This window comes from Gobius niger (assembly GCF_951799975.1).
Source record: "Gobius niger genome assembly, chromosome: 7".
Taxonomy (NCBI): domain Eukaryota; kingdom Metazoa; phylum Chordata; class Actinopteri; order Gobiiformes; family Gobiidae; genus Gobius; species Gobius niger.
In genome coordinates, this window is record NC_136858.1 from 2,158,918 (window position 1) to 2,177,792 (window position 18,875).

General features: G+C 44.0%; 1 protein-coding gene across 1 annotated transcript in view; it reads right to left on the reverse strand.

Moving 5' to 3' along the window:
* Nucleotides 1-13,671: 13,671 nt before the first annotated feature.
* tmtc3 (transmembrane O-mannosyltransferase targeting cadherins 3) overlaps nt 13,672-18,875 on the reverse strand; it is a 67,646-nt gene continuing 62,442 nt past the window's right edge. The window contains exon 14 of the mRNA XM_079560405.1: nt 13,672-14,617. Coding sequence (XP_079416531.1) covers nt 13,755-14,617 — 863 coding nt within the window. The 3' untranslated portion in view covers nt 13,672-13,754. The remainder of the gene's footprint in view (nt 14,618-18,875) is intronic.

The window sequence follows — 18,875 nt, forward strand, 5'->3', positions numbered from 1 at the left end:
TATGCAAATTGTATTTCAGTGTCAATGAAACTCATGGTTTTGTGTCTCAGGCTCTTTGAATCACTGACTTTAATCTCAGTGACCTGGGATGTAGTTTTCAGGTTAAGCCCAGTTAAGGGAAAAACTGCTGAAAAAGGACGTTCCACATTATTAAGCAGACCAACATTTTCAAGCAATATAGGAAAGAAAAAGGATCTCTCTGCTGATGAAAAGCGTGAAATAGCTGAATGCCTTGGACTAGGTATGACAACCTTCAATATATCACAAAAGATTAGGCATAATCATTGTACTGTTAAGAGATTTGTGGCTGATTCAGAGCAAACACGGGTAGGTTTAACGGTACCGACCGAAAAGCTCCGATAGGGGGCGGTATTTTTTTTGGTGCTAATTTTCTGTACTTTTTCTCTCCAGACGTCAATAAATGATCCGCAGTGAGTCTAAAAAAGCCTGAGCTCATGAGCAGCTTCTGCGCAAATGCAGATGTTTTCTTAAAGCGAAGCCATAACTTACTAACACTTTAGTCATTATCAGAGATGGCAGAGCCGTGTCTGAGCCAGGTCTAAACCAGGACTAAACAAGGACTCACAGAAAACTGGTTAAAAACCAGGACTAAATAAGAAACTAGAACTCTTAGACAAAGAGAAAAGCAGTGACAACAGGAAGCACATGGGCTTTAGCTTTAGCCTTGCAGAGCCTGAAGTTACTGCTGTTGTCACTAAACTCCAGCTGCACCAAAGCCATTTGGATCAAAGATTGTTTATAGATAAAGTGAGTGCTCACTGTGCATTAGCCATTTTTGGAACAGTTTTGTAAAATGAGGACGGTTTCTGCCAGACAAATATATAAGATTAAGAGAACAGCTGCTACAAACCAGCAAACAGGTATTTGAAGCTGCTGGTGCCTCATGGAGTCTCCTGAACATCAAGATGTAGGACCCTCCAGAGGCTGCAGTTGTGCATAAACCTTCTATCCGGCCTCCCCTAAACTGTTAAATGAAGCTGACGAGCAGAAACGGCTGCAGTGGCTCAGAAATACCTACAGCAGGACATGGTGCGTTGTCATGTATGAAGATGATGTTGTTTGGGAAAGAACGGTTCTTCTGTTTGAACCATAGAAGAAAGTGGTCAGTCAGAAACTAAACATATTTTTCAGAGGTCATTTTCACACCTTCAGGGATCCTAAAGGGGCCGACCAGCTCTCTCGCCATGATTCCAAGCCAAAACATGACTCCGCCCCCTCCTTCCTGACGTCACAGCCTTGTTGGGACATGGTGGCCATTCACCAACTATCCACTACTCCATCCATCTGACCATCCACATCTCGCACAAACCGCTCCACATTTCCACAGCTGGGTTCCTCTCCAAACTCCACACACGTAACACCGAGTCACTTTAAGCTCATTTGCGCCTTAGATTGAGGACATAAAGTGATCACATGAGCGTTTATGTCACTACAAACATATGTCAACAAAATAAATAGGAGAATGATGAAGACTATCCTCTAACAGTAGCCATCATCTCACAGTTTCTTAAGCGGAGACTTAAACAGTCTCTTGACGTTAATCTGCCCCGAAGCTCCGACTGTTCACTTTGACTTAAACATTTGAACACAAACTATTCTGATGTGGTGGTCTTACCCAAGGGCACGAAAACAGTCTGAGTGGCAACTTACCCACTCAATAATTCTTCCACCGGCCTGTGAATGTGAGAAGTTCAGTATGAGGGCAGGACCGGCTCTTCCTCACAGCAACGAGGTCCCCGGTTCAATGCCTGGACTTGAAGGGGCCATTATTACAAAGCTGTAAAGGCCACATTTTCATTAGACTTTTGTAGCAACATCTCGACTTTAGTGGCACAGATGCCAAAATGTCCAAAGATGTTGTTAGCATTTAGCATCTCCTCCTCTCCTCTATGGGGCCAAACTGGGGGGAAGCTAGAAGCGACCAAGCTCTTTCTGTAGCGCCGGGAACCACACGGTGATGGAGGAGGTGAGGATGGACCCCACGGTGATGGAGGAGGTGAGGATGGACTCACACGGTGATGGAGGAGGAGAGGATGGACCACACGGTGATGGAGGAGGAGAGGATGGACTCACACGGTGATGGAGGAGGTGAGGATGGACTCACACGGTGATGGAGGAGGTGAGGATGGACTCACACGGTGATGGAGGAGGTGAGGATGGACTCACACGGTGATGGAGGAGGTGAGGATGGACTCGATGATGGCCATGTAGAACTGCACCACCATTAAGTTTCCTCAGCTGCCGCAGGAAGAACATCCTCTGCTGGGGCTTCTTGATGAGGGAGCCGATGGTTGGCTCCCATTTGAGGTCCTGGGTGATGGTGAAGGAGTCCAGAATGGAGATGGAGATGGGAGGACAGTGAGGCTGTGTCTTTCCTGAAGGCCACGATCATCTCCACTGTCTTCTGGCCGTTCAGCTCCAGGACTCCAGCCGGTCCACCTCTCTCCTGTAGGCGGACACAGACTGGTGACTGGAGGTGCAGCAGTTTGTGTAAAGAACAAATAAGTATATAGTGTAACCTTACCTTGACCAGCAGCAGTAGAAGTGTTGGAGACAGTGGATAATCCTGAGTGAAGTCACAGTGTGAGGTCTTTCTGGCCCTGGAGAGCGTTTTTGTTCAGCCTGAGTGTCGTCTTCATGTGTCGCTCTCTCTTTGCTCCGCTCGGCTGCGTTCACTAATCACATCTGCCTCCTTAGCATCTGTTTTAGGTGAACAGGGGAAACAAATACATTTAGGAATCTATTTGAAACTTTGCTAAAGGAGACAGTGACAGGATTCTAATCATTTTGACGACAAAATCTAAATAATGGACTGAACCGCCGTTAAACTGATGGTTTCAATCATATTAGTTCGAAGGGGATTTGTATATCCTAACTTTTTAAACATCAGAATCTAAGTTATTTTGTATCTAAAACATTAAAGCTTGATTCTCTATTTAGCTCACAAGTATAAATTGTGATTAAAGCTACAAGTTAAAAAATGAAACACTAAGTCTGTTTTTAAATAAACTACTTATTAACCTCTGAACCCCGAACCCAAGCACATTTTCTCCAGCTGAAGAGCAACAGTGCAGTGCCTCATTTGAAAGCTAAGGCCGACAAAAGTGATTGTAACTTTTCTGTTGCGTTGACGAAGCGTTTTTGTTGTCTCTTTTTTGTTTCTTTTTCATTGTTTTTTTTAGTTGCTTTTTTGTCGCATGTTCACCATATTTTTGTCCCTTTTTTTTTTTTTTTTAGGAATGCGCCGATCCGATGCTGATGCTAGTATTGGATAAAATGCGATATCGGGTATCGGCTACAGATATCCAGTACTGATAGGGGAAACCGGAGTACAGACACGGGGAGAACATGCAAACTCCACACAGAAAGACCAAGTGGGAATCGAACCCGGGCCTTTTCGCTGTGAAGCATGAGCGCTAACCACTGTACTACAGCGCCGACCTTTAAGAAAGTCTCTTGGTATCGGTTAAGTAAGGGATAATGTATAGAACGCTGGTCATTATCGGGAAAATAAGTACCGACAGGGCGAACTGGACCCCGACGCGAAGCGGAGGGGTCTTGTTTCGCCCTGAAGGTACTGATTTGCCAACTGAACACACACAACATAAACTTCGTACACTTTTATGAAGGTCGAAAGGTTTATTTAATGACATCCGCGACAAATAGTTCCCAAAAGTTTGCGCGTTGCGCTGCAGCGTTTGGCTAGGCTAGAAGCAGCAAGGCTAGCAGCTAGCCTAGCTACTTAGTTGAAGGCGCAGTTGGAGGAATGGTGGTGAATCTTTGGGTAAATTGAAAGTCAGACTCACGCTAACTTCACGAGCAATTCCCCCAACTTCTCTCGCAGTGACGGGACAGATAGTGTCGCTACTACGTACGCGCGGAGTGATATGAAAGCACGAACTCCGTTGCCATTGGCAGCGGTCATTATTTTTTTCAGAGGTCCTTTATCAGAAAATAATGACCGGTAGAACGTTGGGAAATCCCATTCAAATCAACGGAGCGTTCTACTTACGTTGTGAAGAGCCTTATAATAATATCGGATATCGGCAGACACTCAAACCCCCAGTATCGGCATCAGAAGCAGAAAAGCTGGATCGGTGCATCTCTAATCGAATTTCATCGCTTTGTTCAAGAAGCTTTTCGTTTTGGGTGATGCCAAACTAGAGAAAAAGTGCTCGGTTCAGGTGGAGGTTAAAGGAACATACTGAGACATGCTCTTACCTGAGCTTAGACGAGTTGATGCGTACCCGTCTGGTCTTTACGCGTGTGCTCAGTCACGCAGAAAGACCAAAGATGTTCATTTAGCCTCTCCTCCTCTCCTCTATGGGGGTGAAGTAAGAAGCGACCGAGCTCTTCCACGTTTCCCCCATTTAAATACAGTTACACGATCCAAGTATAGTTACACAAAATTAAACTTTAAACTTACAGTAAGCCGTAATAATAGCTTAGGACGTCGAAGTTCTCCTAAGGTATTATTACACCTTACAATACAGTATACTCCTGCACATCTGTGAATATTTGTATCTATTCTAATCTTCTTTATGCATGCCCTTATAGTCTTATTTTTATCTATCTTGTCTTGTGACATGATATAGTTAGAACTTCACAATCAACCCCTTAACCCTTACATTAACCGAGCAGATTTTTTTCAGTTTTACCCTTCTCGACTGGAGCCTACAGCCTATAGGCCAGGGTAACGCCTCAATTGAAAGCTAAGACCTCTAAAACTCATCTAAGCTTCTTCCTTGTTTTTTGTTCTCACGTTTTAGTCATTCCTCTTGCATTTTTAAATCAGGTTTTCGTTGCTTTTTTTGTGCCACACACATACAGGAATGAAGCGTGCAGGACCTTTGATATCCCTGGCAAAGACATTTACACAAACCACCGCCTCAGCTCCGGCTCTGGCTGCTCGGATCTGAATCTACAGTGTTCGTTCGGGAGTCTGACCCTGACAGTGTAAATGTGAATACACCGTCTCCATGGAAACTGTCCACAAAAGAGAAAAATCCACTTTGACTGAGATCGTTCAGAAAAGAAAGATTTTCTCGGTCCAAGGTTGCAATACTAGGCCGCTTGTCCAACTGTCGCAGGTACTGTAAAGTCCTGTTTTGAAACTGGGGCGGTGACATTGAGGAGGTCAGTTTGGGGTGAGCGAGAGCCCTAATGGAAAGGACTGAATGGGAGGTTTGTGTCCACACCTGTTTCAGTAGCAAATATGCAGAGGTCGAGGGAGCAGAGCTTTATTTTCCTAATGGCCAGTCTGTCATCATCGCCTTTCAGATTCCCCCGCAAGGCCGGGATCGATTTTTTTCTGAGTGGATGCGTCAGGGATACGGGGAATGTTTCCACAAAAAAAGGACGAACCGACGAGGATGGAACTCGTGATGATAAGCTGAGGCCCCATGTTGCCTCGAAGAGTTCGCCCGACTGCCCTTTGTCACCGGTTCTGTTCATCACCTTTATGGCCAGAATTTCTAGGCGCAGCCAGGGGCCGGAGGGCGTCCGGTTTGAGAACCCCAGGATCTCATCTCTGCTGTTTGTAGATGATGTTGTTCTGTTGGCTTCTTCAAATCAGGACCTTCAGCTGCTCTGGGGCGGTTTGAGTGTGAAGCGGCCGGGATGAGGATCAGCACCTCCAAATCAAAGGCCATCCATCCATCCATCCATCCATCCATCCATCCATCCATCCATCCATCCATCCATCCATCTTCCACTTTATCCAGGGGCCGGGTCGCGGGGGCAGCATTCTCAGCAGAGATGCACAGACTTCCTGATCCACCTCACCTCCTCCAGCTGTTCTGGGAGGACCCCGAGGCCACACCAGGCCAGCTCGGAGACATAGTCCCACCAGCGTGTCCTGGGCCTTCCACGAGGCCTTGTCACACTAGGACATGGCTGGAGGCGACCAGGAGGCTCCGGATCAGATGCCCGAGCCACCTCAGCTGCTCCTTTCGATGAGAAGCGGCAGCGACTCTACTCCGAGCTCCTCCAGGGTAACTGGGCTCCTCACCCGATCTCGAAGGGTGCGCCCAGCCACCCTGCGAAGGAAACTCATTCCGGCCGCTTGTATTCTCGATCTTGTCCTTTCTAGGCCATGGTTCTCCACCGGAAAAAGGTGCTTCCCCTCTTCTGGTCGGTGTAGAGTCTTAAGTGGAGGAGTTCAAGTAAAGGGTAAAGCTCTCGATTTACCGATCGATCTACTTTGTGTCCCTTTTGGTTTCCTGTAGCGCTTCTTGCTGCCTGTGTTTTTCAGTATCGGAAGCGCGGTCTCTTCTTCTTCGATAAACAACTTTTGAATGACATTAACTTTAAGTAGATTATAGAAAATATGCCCAATTCAATCTGCCTCTCGTTCAGGGCCGTAATGTTTCCTCCTCGGTTCCTTCCGTCTCCCTACATTTCCACAGAGGCTCGATGAACGGCAACGAGGCACTGGAAGCTGAAAACACAAGGACATGAACAATCAGCTGTACCTTAGACCTTATCTCCGTTCGTACAAACCCGCTGCTCTTCCCAGGCGGCCGCGGCGTCTCCTTGAAGAGCAGTGGGTCTGATGATTGCATACTTCCGAACATTAGATTAAAAATCGTCCGAACCCGATTAGGGCGCCGGGAAATTGGATTGGCTCGATAACGCGTGGTTGACGGAGGACGGAGAGACGGCGCAGGGAAAAAGGTCAAGGATTTTGTCAGAGTTTTATTATCGCTCGCCAAAAACCCGCCGCCGACAAGAGATTACACTGCTGGAAACGATTACGATCAAGACAATGACGCACAGTGTGACGGAGCCGGAGCGAGACTTTGGGAGGGAAATACAGTCAGTCCGAGGTGACTTTGTGGAAGTTAAGGTTAGACACAAAGAAAAACAGAAAAGTACTAATGCGACTGCGACCCAGATGGTATGCATGACGTCACTGTGTCCATGGGCAAGGCACTTCACCTCCTCAGCCCCTCTCTTCACCCGAGTGTCCGAGACCCGCGGCCGGAGATCAGACGACACAACTACAAAGTCAATCATGGACCTCCTGCCTAGAGTGTCCTGGTGCCACGTGCACTTATGGACACCCTTGTGCTCGAACATGGTGTTCGTTATGGACAAACCGTGACTAGCACAGAAGTCCAATAACAGAACACCACTCGGGTTCAGATCGGGGAGGCCGTTCTTCCCAATCACTCCCTCCCAGGTCTCACTGTCGTTACCCACGTGGGCGTTGAAGTCCCCCAGCAGAACAATGGAGTCCCCAGTCGGAGCACTATCTAGTACCCCTCCCAGGGACTCCAAGAAGGCCGGGTACTCTGCACCGATGTTGGGCCCGTAGGCCGAAACAACGGTGAGAGACCTGTCCCCGACCCGAAGGCGTAGGGACGCGACCCTCTCGTCCACCGGGGTGAACTCCAACACGTGACGGCTGAGCTGGGGGGATATGAGCAAACCCACCCCAGCCCGCCGCCTCTTCCCGCGGGCAACTCCAGAAAAATGGAGAGTCCAGCCTCTCTCCAGGAGTCGGGATCCGGAACCCAAGCTGTGCGTGGAGCTGAGCCCGACTATATCTAGCCGGTATCTCTCAACCTCCCTCACAAGCTCAGGTTCCGCCCCCCCAGCGAGGTGACGTTCCATGTCCCGAACGCCAGAAGCTGCGCATGCCGCCCAGGGCGTCGAGGCACCTGCCTTCGACCACCACCCAGTCCTCTCTGCAACCGACCCCTACAGATCCCTCTGCGGGTGGTGGGTCCACAGGAGGGCGGGCCCATGTCGTCCTTTCGGGTCTCTGCCCAACCACCAGACACTCGCATTCGAGCCCCAACCCCAGGACTGACTCCAGGGTGGGACCCCAGTTACGCTATACCGGGCGACGTCACGGTCCTTGTTGTTGACCCATCTTAGTCCGACCCATCACCTCGGACCCGTTTGCCATGGGAGACCTCCTCGGATCATTCGGGCCCCACCACGATAAGATAGCAGTTCACAGGGTTGAGTTTAAAGATGCTCAGACCTGTTCACCACAACTGCCTCTAAAATCCTGCACTGTCACTCAGAAAGGTGTTACTTTACTTTATAGAAGCTGCAGTTACACATATGACCTGAGGTGGCAGTAGTGAGTATAAAATGACCAACTTGCATCTAGCCCCTGTAAGCCGAGTAATGAAGTCCCATTAGGATATTTAACAAATTGGGCAGAATAATTGTGTAAAATGGACAAAGTAAATACTGAACATTTCATCAGAACATTTAGCTGAATGTGCTTTGGGCCACACTTTTGCTTTTTTAATACATTTATGGCATAAAAGATCAAGACATTTTGATTCAAAGCCCACGGGAAACATCTGTAATGTTTGGTTAAATTCACTGAAGAAAACAAACGTCAGAGTTAGTCGCGAAAACAACCCAAACACTTCGCTCTTTATTGTCTTTTATTTCACAAAAGATTTCCAGAAAAGATTAATAAAAGCCGGGTACATGGGCGTATACTGCCAGTGGTCATTAACGCGTACAGTGCATCAAAACAATAAATAACAAAAGTGGGGAGGGTGACGTCTGTACAGAGGAGGCTAAGCTAAAACCAAAAACGTACCGGGATCAAAAACCGAAAAGTACACGTGGCTGTAATTATTGCACGGTGTTAATACATTATTGGATATCGAGATGTTTCACAGTTTAGGAATGGTTTGTTTTTCTGCAGATCCGCAAAAGCTGCTCAGTCAAATTAAAACTACTGAAATGTTTGCTTAAGACGCTGCAGGTGAAGAGGGGGAATATTTAAATGTAGAGACATCGATTTGAAACTTAAGTGAAAAAAAATCTGTGAACGTTTCAAATTTTGCCCAACCTGCAATGTTCAGGATCAGTTCCCCTCTGTACGACAACACCACGTGGGAAAAAAACTCTGTCACGACACTAGGGCTGGGAATGAATTGGAAAATGGAAGAAAAAAAAAAAAAAAAAAATATGTGAAAAAAAATGAAAAGAATTGGGGGAAAACATGGAAGAAATTGGGGGAAAAAAATAGGGAAAAATTTGGGAACTGTTTTTTTTTTTCTGCCATTTTGTGGGACAAATGGGGGAGGGGGAAGAATTTGAAAAAAGGGAAAATTGGGGAAAAATGAAAAAAAAAAAGGGAATTAATGTGAAACATTTTTTTAAAAAATGGGAAAAACATGGAAGAAATAGAAAAAAAAAATGGAGTAATGTGAAAAAATGGGGGGGGGGAATTAAAAATATTGGGAATTAAAAATATGAAGAAATTTGAAAAAAAAAGAAGTGTTTTTTCTGCTCTTTTATGTAAAAATGGGGAAGGGGGAGTGGAAAGAATTGGAAAAAAGGGAAAAAATCTGGGTAAAATGATGGGAATTAATGTAAAAAAAAAAATAAAAAAAAATTGGGAAAATACATGAAGAAATAAAAAAAAAATGAAAATGTGGGAAGTGTTTTTTTTCTGCCATTTTGGGGAAAAATGGAAAGAATTTAAAAAATGGGGGAAAAAATATGCTAGAAATTGGGAAAAAAATGGAAAAATGTGGGAAGTGCCTTTTTGTTACGAATTTAGGGGGAAAAGTAATTTAAAAAAATTGAAGAAATTGCACAAAAAAAAGTGAAAAACAGTGGACAGAAAACGAAAAAGGCTAAAAAAAAAATAGGGAAAAAATGAAGAATTATGTGGAAAGCGTTGTTTCTGCTGATTTGTGGTTACAGGACGTTTCACCCCAAATAAATGATACAAATGTAAAAGAAATTGAATGGGAAGAAAAGCAATACATTATTCAGTATCGGTATCGAAAAAGTATCGTTAAAGCACAGTTATTGGGGGAAAAAAGGTACCAGTGCATTATTAGCCTTGAAAAAAACAAACAAAACAGAATTCCAGCCAGGTTTTTTTCGACAGAGGATCAAAGCTGTGGTTTTAAAGCTCCTGAAGTCTCGTGATATGTCGACTTTCCAGCGTTTTGGGGGAGGTTTGACTTTGGAAATGGTGCAGCATCTTTGAGGTTAGCAGCCGATACCAAAAGCTTTATTGTTTTTAGAAAACTCGGGGATCGTACCGTCCACGTCTCCCGTCGGTTTCACTGGATTTCTACAACGGAACTGGTCTTGAAATAGAAAAAAAAAAACAATAAAGTGTTTCCAAACCCGCTTCACTTACGCCTCGGGAAGGGAGATCCGAGTTTGTTTATATCGCGGAGAGAGATCCTTTCGAGGGGTTTATTTCCAGAAGCCGCTCGAGCCTCCAGGGGGCGACGTCACTTCCTCCCATTGTCTCCCACACAATCGTTCCCAATGCCGCTCCGGTGAGTCACACCTTTGCGTCGAGATCATTTTCTAATCCAGTGATAAACAAGAGCGGCAAAACCACAAACAAAAAGAGCAAAACACGCGGCCACGATATTAGGTACGGCTGCTTTCAGGGGGCAAATGTGTCCGATTCATGCTCTGGAAATGGAACCAAAGAGAGTTAATGCCAGTGTTTTCTATCCTTTAATGCTCTTCAATGACGAGGTGGAATATTTATCTGTCAGCACACGAAAGATTTCTGCATTTATCACATTTAAAGATTTGAAATCGTTCCGCCAAAGCAGGAGAATGAGGGGGAAAGTGGGTAAAGGTCAATTAGACTCAACACTAGGGCTGGGTTTAACCTCTGACCCCCCCCTTAACCTACTGCATTAACTCCAGTTCAGCTTTACCCAAATCTGAAAGCTTCTCGACTGGAGCTTACAGCCTATAGGCCAGAGTAACCACAACTGCCTCTAAAATCCTGCACTGACACTGAGAAAGGTGTTACTTCGGGTCTGAAGTGCCGTCATGCACGAGCTTAATATAGAAGCTGCAGTTACGCGTAAGACCTGAGGGGGCAGTAGTGAGTATAAAATGGCCAACTTGCATCAAGCCCAGGGGTCACCAACCTTTTTTCAGCCAAGAGCATTAAGTTGAAAGCTAAAAACAAATCCTAAAGACTTAAACGTACAATGTATTGTTATAGTCACATATCGCTTCCTTTTTTTTAGTTTCCTTGTTTGGTTGTACTTAATTTTATGGCTTTCATTGTTTATTTTCCTGTTATGTTTTTGTCTTTTTTTGTTGTCCTTACAAACACTTCCTTGGGATATTGACCCCATATTATATCAAAACAGCTTAATTTTAAACTCGTACTGAGTCACAAGAACAGAAATAACTGTTTTGTAACTGTTAAGTGTTTTAAACCTTAGAAAACGTCTCAAGGGCAACTGGACACGCCCTAAAGGGCACTGGTGACCCCTGATCCCTTTAAACCTTTAGATCCACATTTTGATGCTGTTGGTCCAAGGAGTGAATTATAGGAAATTACTCAAATAAGTGGTTTTCCCCCCATTTTTGACCTTGTTTTTTTTTTCCACATTTAAAACACTTTTTGGGGCAATTTTTTGCTGTTCTATTGTGGCTTTTTTTGTCACTCTTTGCTGAATTTTCATGGTGTTTTTTGTCAAAAATGTTGCCACTTTTTCCATCGCTTTCTTGTCATTGTTTTATGTTTTTTTGTTGAGCTTTCAGCCTTGTTTTTGTCTCGTTTCTGTCTCGTTTCTGTCTCGTTTCTGTCTCGTTTCTGTCTCGTCTTTGTCTCGTCTTTGTCTCGTCTTTGTATCGTCTTTGTATCGTCTTTGTATCGTCTTTGTATCGTCTTTGTATCGTCTTTGTATCGTCTTTGTATCGTCTTTGTATCGTCTTTGTCTCGTTTTTGTCTTGTCTTTGTTTCGTCTTTGTCTCGTCTTTGTCTCGTCTTTGTCTCGTCTTTGTCTCGTTTTTGTCTCGTTCTGCTACTTTGATGCTTTTAGATGTGCCGGGTTAAGAGGTTAAACAGTTTTCCCTTATTATTCACACTTTATTCTTCTGTTTTCTGGTTCATACTTTAGTACTTTTTGGTTGTGTTATTGTTGCTTTTCCTGCTTTTTTTTTAAATCACATTTTTGTTGCGTTTTCATCCTTGTTTTGGTTGCTGTTTAGCCACTTATTTCCAAGAAGCTTTTAGTTTTGGGTAAAGCCGAGCTGGAGACACTGTGCTCGGTGAAGGCGGGGGGTAAGAGGTTAAACGCTAAACATAAAACATAAAAACTTCACTTTCGCTGCCAAAGAAGCTAAACTTTATGCCAGTGTTTCTTCCTTCCATGTGGTCCTGTGATTACAGAGATATTGAACAATAAACCAGGACCAAACATCTGCACTTTGACAGTTCATAAAAGGCAGATCAATCCTGCTCTGTGTTTTAAATGAGACGGTGTGACCTCATGTGAACGCAGCCTGTACCTGATAAAGTGGCCGGCCTGTGCATATTCACATTAAAAAACTTTCTCCACACTTTGCTTTGTGCTTCCCTTTGATGATTAGTGTTTTAAAAAAGCCCCCAAAACAATAATAAAAATGTTCAGTATTACAGGAGCACTGGGCTGGGCACCGTTACACAATCCCGCTCTGGTGTTAGGTTCTACATCGGTACATGTTCTAAATAAAAGTATCAAAAGAAGGTACAGAAAACAACTTTAAATTTAAGTTTTGATGCTGAAGGGAAAAAAAATGAAAAAAAAAAGTGGAAAAAATTGGAGGAAATTTGGGGGATTAAATGGGAAAAACTTGAACAATTTGGGGCGAAATTGAAATAAAGATGGAAAAATTGAAACAATATTCTAAAAATGTGGAAAAAGTTGAAATTTTTGGAGGGAAAAATGGAAAAAACAGTGAAAATTTGGGACAAAATTGAAAAAAATAAAATAAAGAAAAACACTGAAAAAATATGGAAAGATTTAGAAAAAAGGGGGGAAAAATTGGGGGGAAAACAGGGACAAAATAAAAATTTGGGACAAAATAAAAAAAAACAGGCAAAAATTGGAAAAAGGGGAACAGATTTGGGGAAAATATTAAAGCATTTGGGGGAAAAGGTTGAAATTTTGGGGGAAGAATGTGGAAAAAAAAAGGGAAAACATACATATTTTTTTAAAAACATACAAAAAGTTTTGAAAATATGTGGAAAAATTGAAAAAATATTTTAAAAATTTGGAAAAAGTTGTTTTTTTTGGGGGGAAAAAATGGGAAAAAAAGTGAAAATTTGGGACAAAATTGAAAAAAATAAATAAAGAAAAACACTTTGAAAAAATATGGAAAGATTTAGAAAAAAGGAGGAAAAAAGGGAAAAATTTGAGGAAAAATATAAAAAAAAATTGAATGAAAAGTTGAAATTTTGGGGGGAAATTTAGGAAAAGAAAACGGACAAAATAAAAATTTGGGACAAAATAAAAAAAACAGGAAAAATTGTAAAAAAAAATATGAAAAGATTTAGAAAACAGGGAAACAAATTTGGGGAAAATATTAAAGCATTTTGGGGGAAAGGTTGAAATTTTTGGGGAGGAATGTGGAAAAAACAGAAAAAAAAAAAAACATCCGAAAATTTTGAAAATATGTGGAAAAATTGAAAAAACAACATATAAATAAAATGGAAAAAAATGTGGTGAAAAACATCTCTTTTTTGAGGGGGGGATGTGACAAAATTGATTAAAATAAAAAACTCGGAAAGTGTTTTTTCTGCCCTTTTGAAGTTTCTTGGTTGTTTCACTTCAAACAAATGATACAAATTCAAAGATGAAATGTAAGGAAAAGGTATAAATCAACAGTTTTATGATTCTATATGACAGATCATTTAGTATTGGTTTTGAAAACAAAGTAACGGTGCCCAGCCCTACGGAAACAGCAGCTCTTTTTGCAAACCCGATGGATCAGTCGCTGCTCAAAAGTCTCTCGATCTCCTCCAGTCTTTTCAGCGCCGCCGCTCGCTTCTCCTCTATGTCGTTTATGTCTTTGGCCGACTTCCCCCCCGCTTTAGTCCGCCGTGCGTCGGCGGCCTGGCCATTGTCCAAGCCTCTGCGCGGCTCGGGGCTGCTCGCTTCCTTGGCCAGCTTCCTCCCATTCTTCTGCTTCCCGTTGGCGTTAGCGCCGCTCCCTTCCTGCTTCTCGCCTTCTTCCTCCGCCTCAGTCGCCTGCTTCTCCTCCTCCTCCTCCGCCGTGGCGCCCTCTCGCGGTTGCGTCTTTAGAGGCTGCCCCGCCGCGCTCATGGCCGCCATCTTCCCGCGAACGATGCTCAGATGGCGCTTGACGTACTCCTCGTTGGGCGCCATGGCCAGCGTCTCCACCAGGCAGCTCTCGGCTCTGGGCAGGTCGCGCTCCTCGAAGTAGACCACGCACAGGTTGTGTTTCCCCTGCACGTTCCCCGGGTCCAGCGCGATGATCCTCTGGAAGCAGACCTTGGCCCCCTGCGTGTCCTTCTTGTGGTTCATCAGGATGTCCCCCTTGAGGATCAGGCCCTTGATGTGCTCGGGGTGGTGGCGCAGGAGCTCGTCCAGCGCGGGCAGGGCGTCCGTCTCGCGCTTGGCCTGGGAGTAGAGCAGCGCCAGGTTGAAGAGCGCGCTGCGGAAGCCCGGCTGGAGACGGATGGCCTTCTTCATCCAGCGCTCCGCCGCCTCGTCCTCGTTGGCGTCCATGGCCAGCATCCCCAGGTTGAAGTAGCCGTTGGCGTCCTGAGGCTCCTCCTCCACGTACAGCAGGAAGCGGCGGTTCGCCTCGGGCCAGTACTTTGGGTCGCCTACAGTAAACACGACACACAGAGACACAGAGAATTAGTCTTACCCTCTTAGCCATCAGGACTCAAATAAAATGAAACATTTCAACATATAGGGCAGGGGGGCCGATCTTCATCATTGCCAACACCCAAGGACCCGAACCTCAACACTGTAGGCTAAAGTAAAGAACTATTTTCTGCAAATGCCAAAGTTTTACATCAGTGGTTCCCAAGTGGCTTTGGGACACACCATTACCCTCAGACAACGAGCCGAGGACCCAAATAAAACTGTAATTGTCATATATCGTATAAATATGGTATTTTCCACACAAGTTTTTGTTGAAAAGGCAGTAGATTTCCCTTCAAGACTGAAATTATGATCAAAACAACCCAAAAACATTTATTCTAACACAGTTAGTGTTTCTGTGCAGATTCAGATGGAAAATGTTGAATAAAAGTTCCCTATAGACTCACGACCCACTGAAAATGGTTCCATGACCCACTTTAGGACTAAAATATTTAGTCTTAATTTTAGTCAAAGTGATATTTTTGACGATTAAAATTGGACTAAAACTAAATTAAAGGTTTTTCATGAGACTAAAACTGTGACTAAAATAAGACTAAATAAAAATGAAAAGAGACTAAAATCATCCAAACTTCCACTGACAGTTTGAAAGATCATTTACAATCACTGCCAAATGAACAGGTCTGGGCTTTGATTATGAGGGAGAAGCTCCATGAAGCAGAGGACCTTGATTAAAAATGATTATAATGAATATTATCAATGCAAAGTCAACTAAATTTGTCTTAAATTTCGTCAATATTAACACTGGTCCCGACCCCCCAGTAGAGAATCACTGTTTAACATAATATATGACCAAGCGGGATCTTCTGACAGGACATTTTTAAAATACTGACACTTTAACAGGTATTTCATCTCTTATTTGCATAATAATATTTCTCAAAATCATCTTGGTGTCCAGAGGTTCTGTGCTGAAGGGCCGGATTTTATTCCTGCACATTTTCCCGCATTTTTCTGCAGCTTTCATGCTTTCCGCAATTTCCACAATTTATGCCTCAAAACGGTCTGCATGTTTGGGAGAATCCTGCTATTACTTCTAGGAATTCTGCGGTTTCCATTTTATTTCCCGCAGCCGGCCAGAAAACCGCAGATTTTTCCCATTGACTTATAATAGGGTTTCTGCAAATTCATGGTTTTCAGCCATTTTTTTCCACATTTTCTACAGTTTGTGCAGGTTCAGCTTCCGCACTTTTCGCTCACTCAAGTTCCGCCTTCTGCTGTCCAGTTGTTTCCTACGGGATTGGGAATTTTGCCCATTCATTTGTGCAAAGAATCCGGCCCATTCACTTTAATAGGATTTCAGGGACTTCAGGTGTTTACGCCGTTTCTGCAACACTTTCTAAATTTCTGCATTTGCGTCTGAAATCCCGCAGGAAGTTTCCAACGTTCATTTGCACCACCCTTTGCCGAGTCCCTCCCCCTCTGGGTGAAAACAAAAGGAGTTTTAATATGACGTCAGAGAGGAAACCTCGCAAAATATTCCAAGCCAGAGTCAGAACCACAGGAAAATGGCACAAGCTCATCAGCTCGCCACCAGAGGACGATTGGGAGATATTGTATTCTAGGGTGGGGAACTTCCTTTCAAAAAAAACCTTCATATTTGTGCGTAATTGACCTTTTGTGCCTTTACTTTCAAACCACAGCGCTTCAGGATCACTGGAATGCATGCACAGCTATGGAGAGGGTCGTCAGCAGTGAAAACCTACGAGAAACTCTGAAAACAACTGGTCCTGGAGATTCATAGAAGCCACTGATGGAAAGCAAAAGCGCCACACAAACGATTTCTTCACTATTAAACGGCCTATTTTCAAACTAAAGAAGATGTCCAAAATCCCCTCTGAAAAAGTCTTGGCAACGAATACCTCAACAAAATAAAAACATAGATTTAAACCGGGTTCAATCCAATATTCAGATTTCATTGCCAAAAATATGGGAACATTTGGCTCTTTTTAGCATAAGAGGCCTTATTCTTATTACATCCATCCTCTTCTGCTTTATCCGGGGCCGGGTCACAGAGGCAGATTCAGATTCAGATTTATCCCAAGAGGGCAATTGAGTTTGCAGCCGGCGCTTTTAAAAAATAGAACAAACATACACATCCATACATGTCGGACAACAAACGATATAGAGTCGTCAGTGCTCGTAGAACACGAGGGGACACGCCTCGATATGTGCATGACACAGCAGGGAGAAGAGTGGTACAATAACAACACAAAAAAGAACATTCAAGTTCTGCTTCATCCCGAGCTTAAAGGAACAGTTCACCGTTTTTCCAGACAGATATGTTCTTACCTGACCTTAGACGAGTTCATACGTACCTGTCGTGGAAGAGACTGGTCGCTTCCAACTTCACCCCCGTTTGGAGCTATAGGAATATACTGGGAGAGGCCAAATGCTGCACCCGGAGTAGTTGTACTGGTTCTCGCTCTTTTATGTCAACTCTAAACGTAATATCGCGTTACTTTGGTCCGCTTTCGCGAGACCTCCCGCGCTGCGTCTGACGCAATTTCCTCTTTTATCATGGCGCGCCCCACACACTCCATTCTCCGTGTTCGTGTGGGTGAGGCAACTCCGAGCGGCTACGCAGGTACGCGATAACCTCTTTAAATAGCTGGTTTTAAACTTAAAATGCTGTTGTAGTGACTGGTATGCCTGTCAACTTGTAGGCGCCCCTACCTTTAGCGGGACACTACGCTGGTGCCTGTTATTTGATCCGTTTAAAAAGGAGACTGGGCAGCATTCATTCATTCATTTGTATTAGCATGCTAGTGTTAGCTATGATCCGCCAGCCTTTGTTTTGAATGGGGCTCCGGACATTTGTTGTTGGTGCGGGCGCTAGCAACCTCTGTCCTCTGATCATTTTGTCCTACGGTGTTTGTCGTATTGACATGTTTATCTAATGCTTCACTGGCAATAATTTTAGGATGTTGGCCATGAGTTTACATTGGCAGAAATGAATTAGGAAGTAAACCAGTTATTGGCTTATAGCCACTAACATTAAAACTGATTGGCCTTTGAATATTTAGCTTATTGTGCACAAGTTGCATTATTATTCATGGTGCAGTATTAATTGAACCTAATGACTATATATGAGTACTCTAATGATTATTGATTTGTTTTTTGAAATTTGTACATGTACTAGACCCGTTTTGTTTGAGGATTAATATGTTTAAGCAACCTAACTGAAAGTTGGTCCTGTTTATGCAGGCCAGGTTCCTCTCGACTAGATCCGTGGTCCATCTAATCCATTGATCCATCCAATCCACGGTGCTCCATACCGCCTATGGACCCAGCTGATGGCGAGCTGAAAGTCCAGGACCGAAACCCCTTGCATCAGAACCACTGTTCGGTAGGAGGTGCTGTAGCCTGCTCAGCCCACACACACGCTTAATCACTCCACGAACTCTGAACACTGAACTTCATACTACAACCGCTATGAACTGAACTGAGTCCCTTAAACCGGACAATCACCCATGGGACTTTTCCCCATTATTTCTTTTTGTAAATAATGTAAATATTGTACATATCGAATACACACTTCACATCTTGCTGCACCATATTCTGTGTCCTGTTGTGGTTTACACTCTGATCCATGTCCCTCTTCAGAGCCGAGCACTAGAACTTCTGGTCCAAGCCTAACATAACTAACCAAACTCACGTTCACTATCCCTTGCTCTTTAAAGGGAGTGTTACACTAACAACATCTTTGGTCGTTTTGTGTGACTGAGGGCACACACAAAGACCAGACAGGTACGCATCAACTCATCTAAGCTCAGGTAAGAATATATCTCAGTATGGAAAAACGGTGGCCTGTTCCTTTAAGAGGTCGATAGCAGTTAGAACAAATGAGTTTGAACTAGTCAGAGAGCAAGAGCTGAAATTTTCAACCATGATCCTGTGAAGAGCCACAAAGGCACCGACAGTTTGCGAGATCCGGGCCGGTAGTTTATTGTATTAAATATAATGTGACCGTATAACTTCATGCCTTTTTCTTTTCTTTTCAATAATTGTATTAGGTTTTACTCCTCACCAAGATTGACATTTTCTGCTGTTCTGCTCTGACTGAAACAGAATAAGATTTTTTGATTTTTAACGCTGGAGTGTGTTTGTGTGGGGGGCCCTGCCCACTGAGCCCCCTCCTCTGATCCGCCCCTGGCCTGTGCGCTCAGTGCCTGCAGCTCGGTCCTGACTGGGCTGTGC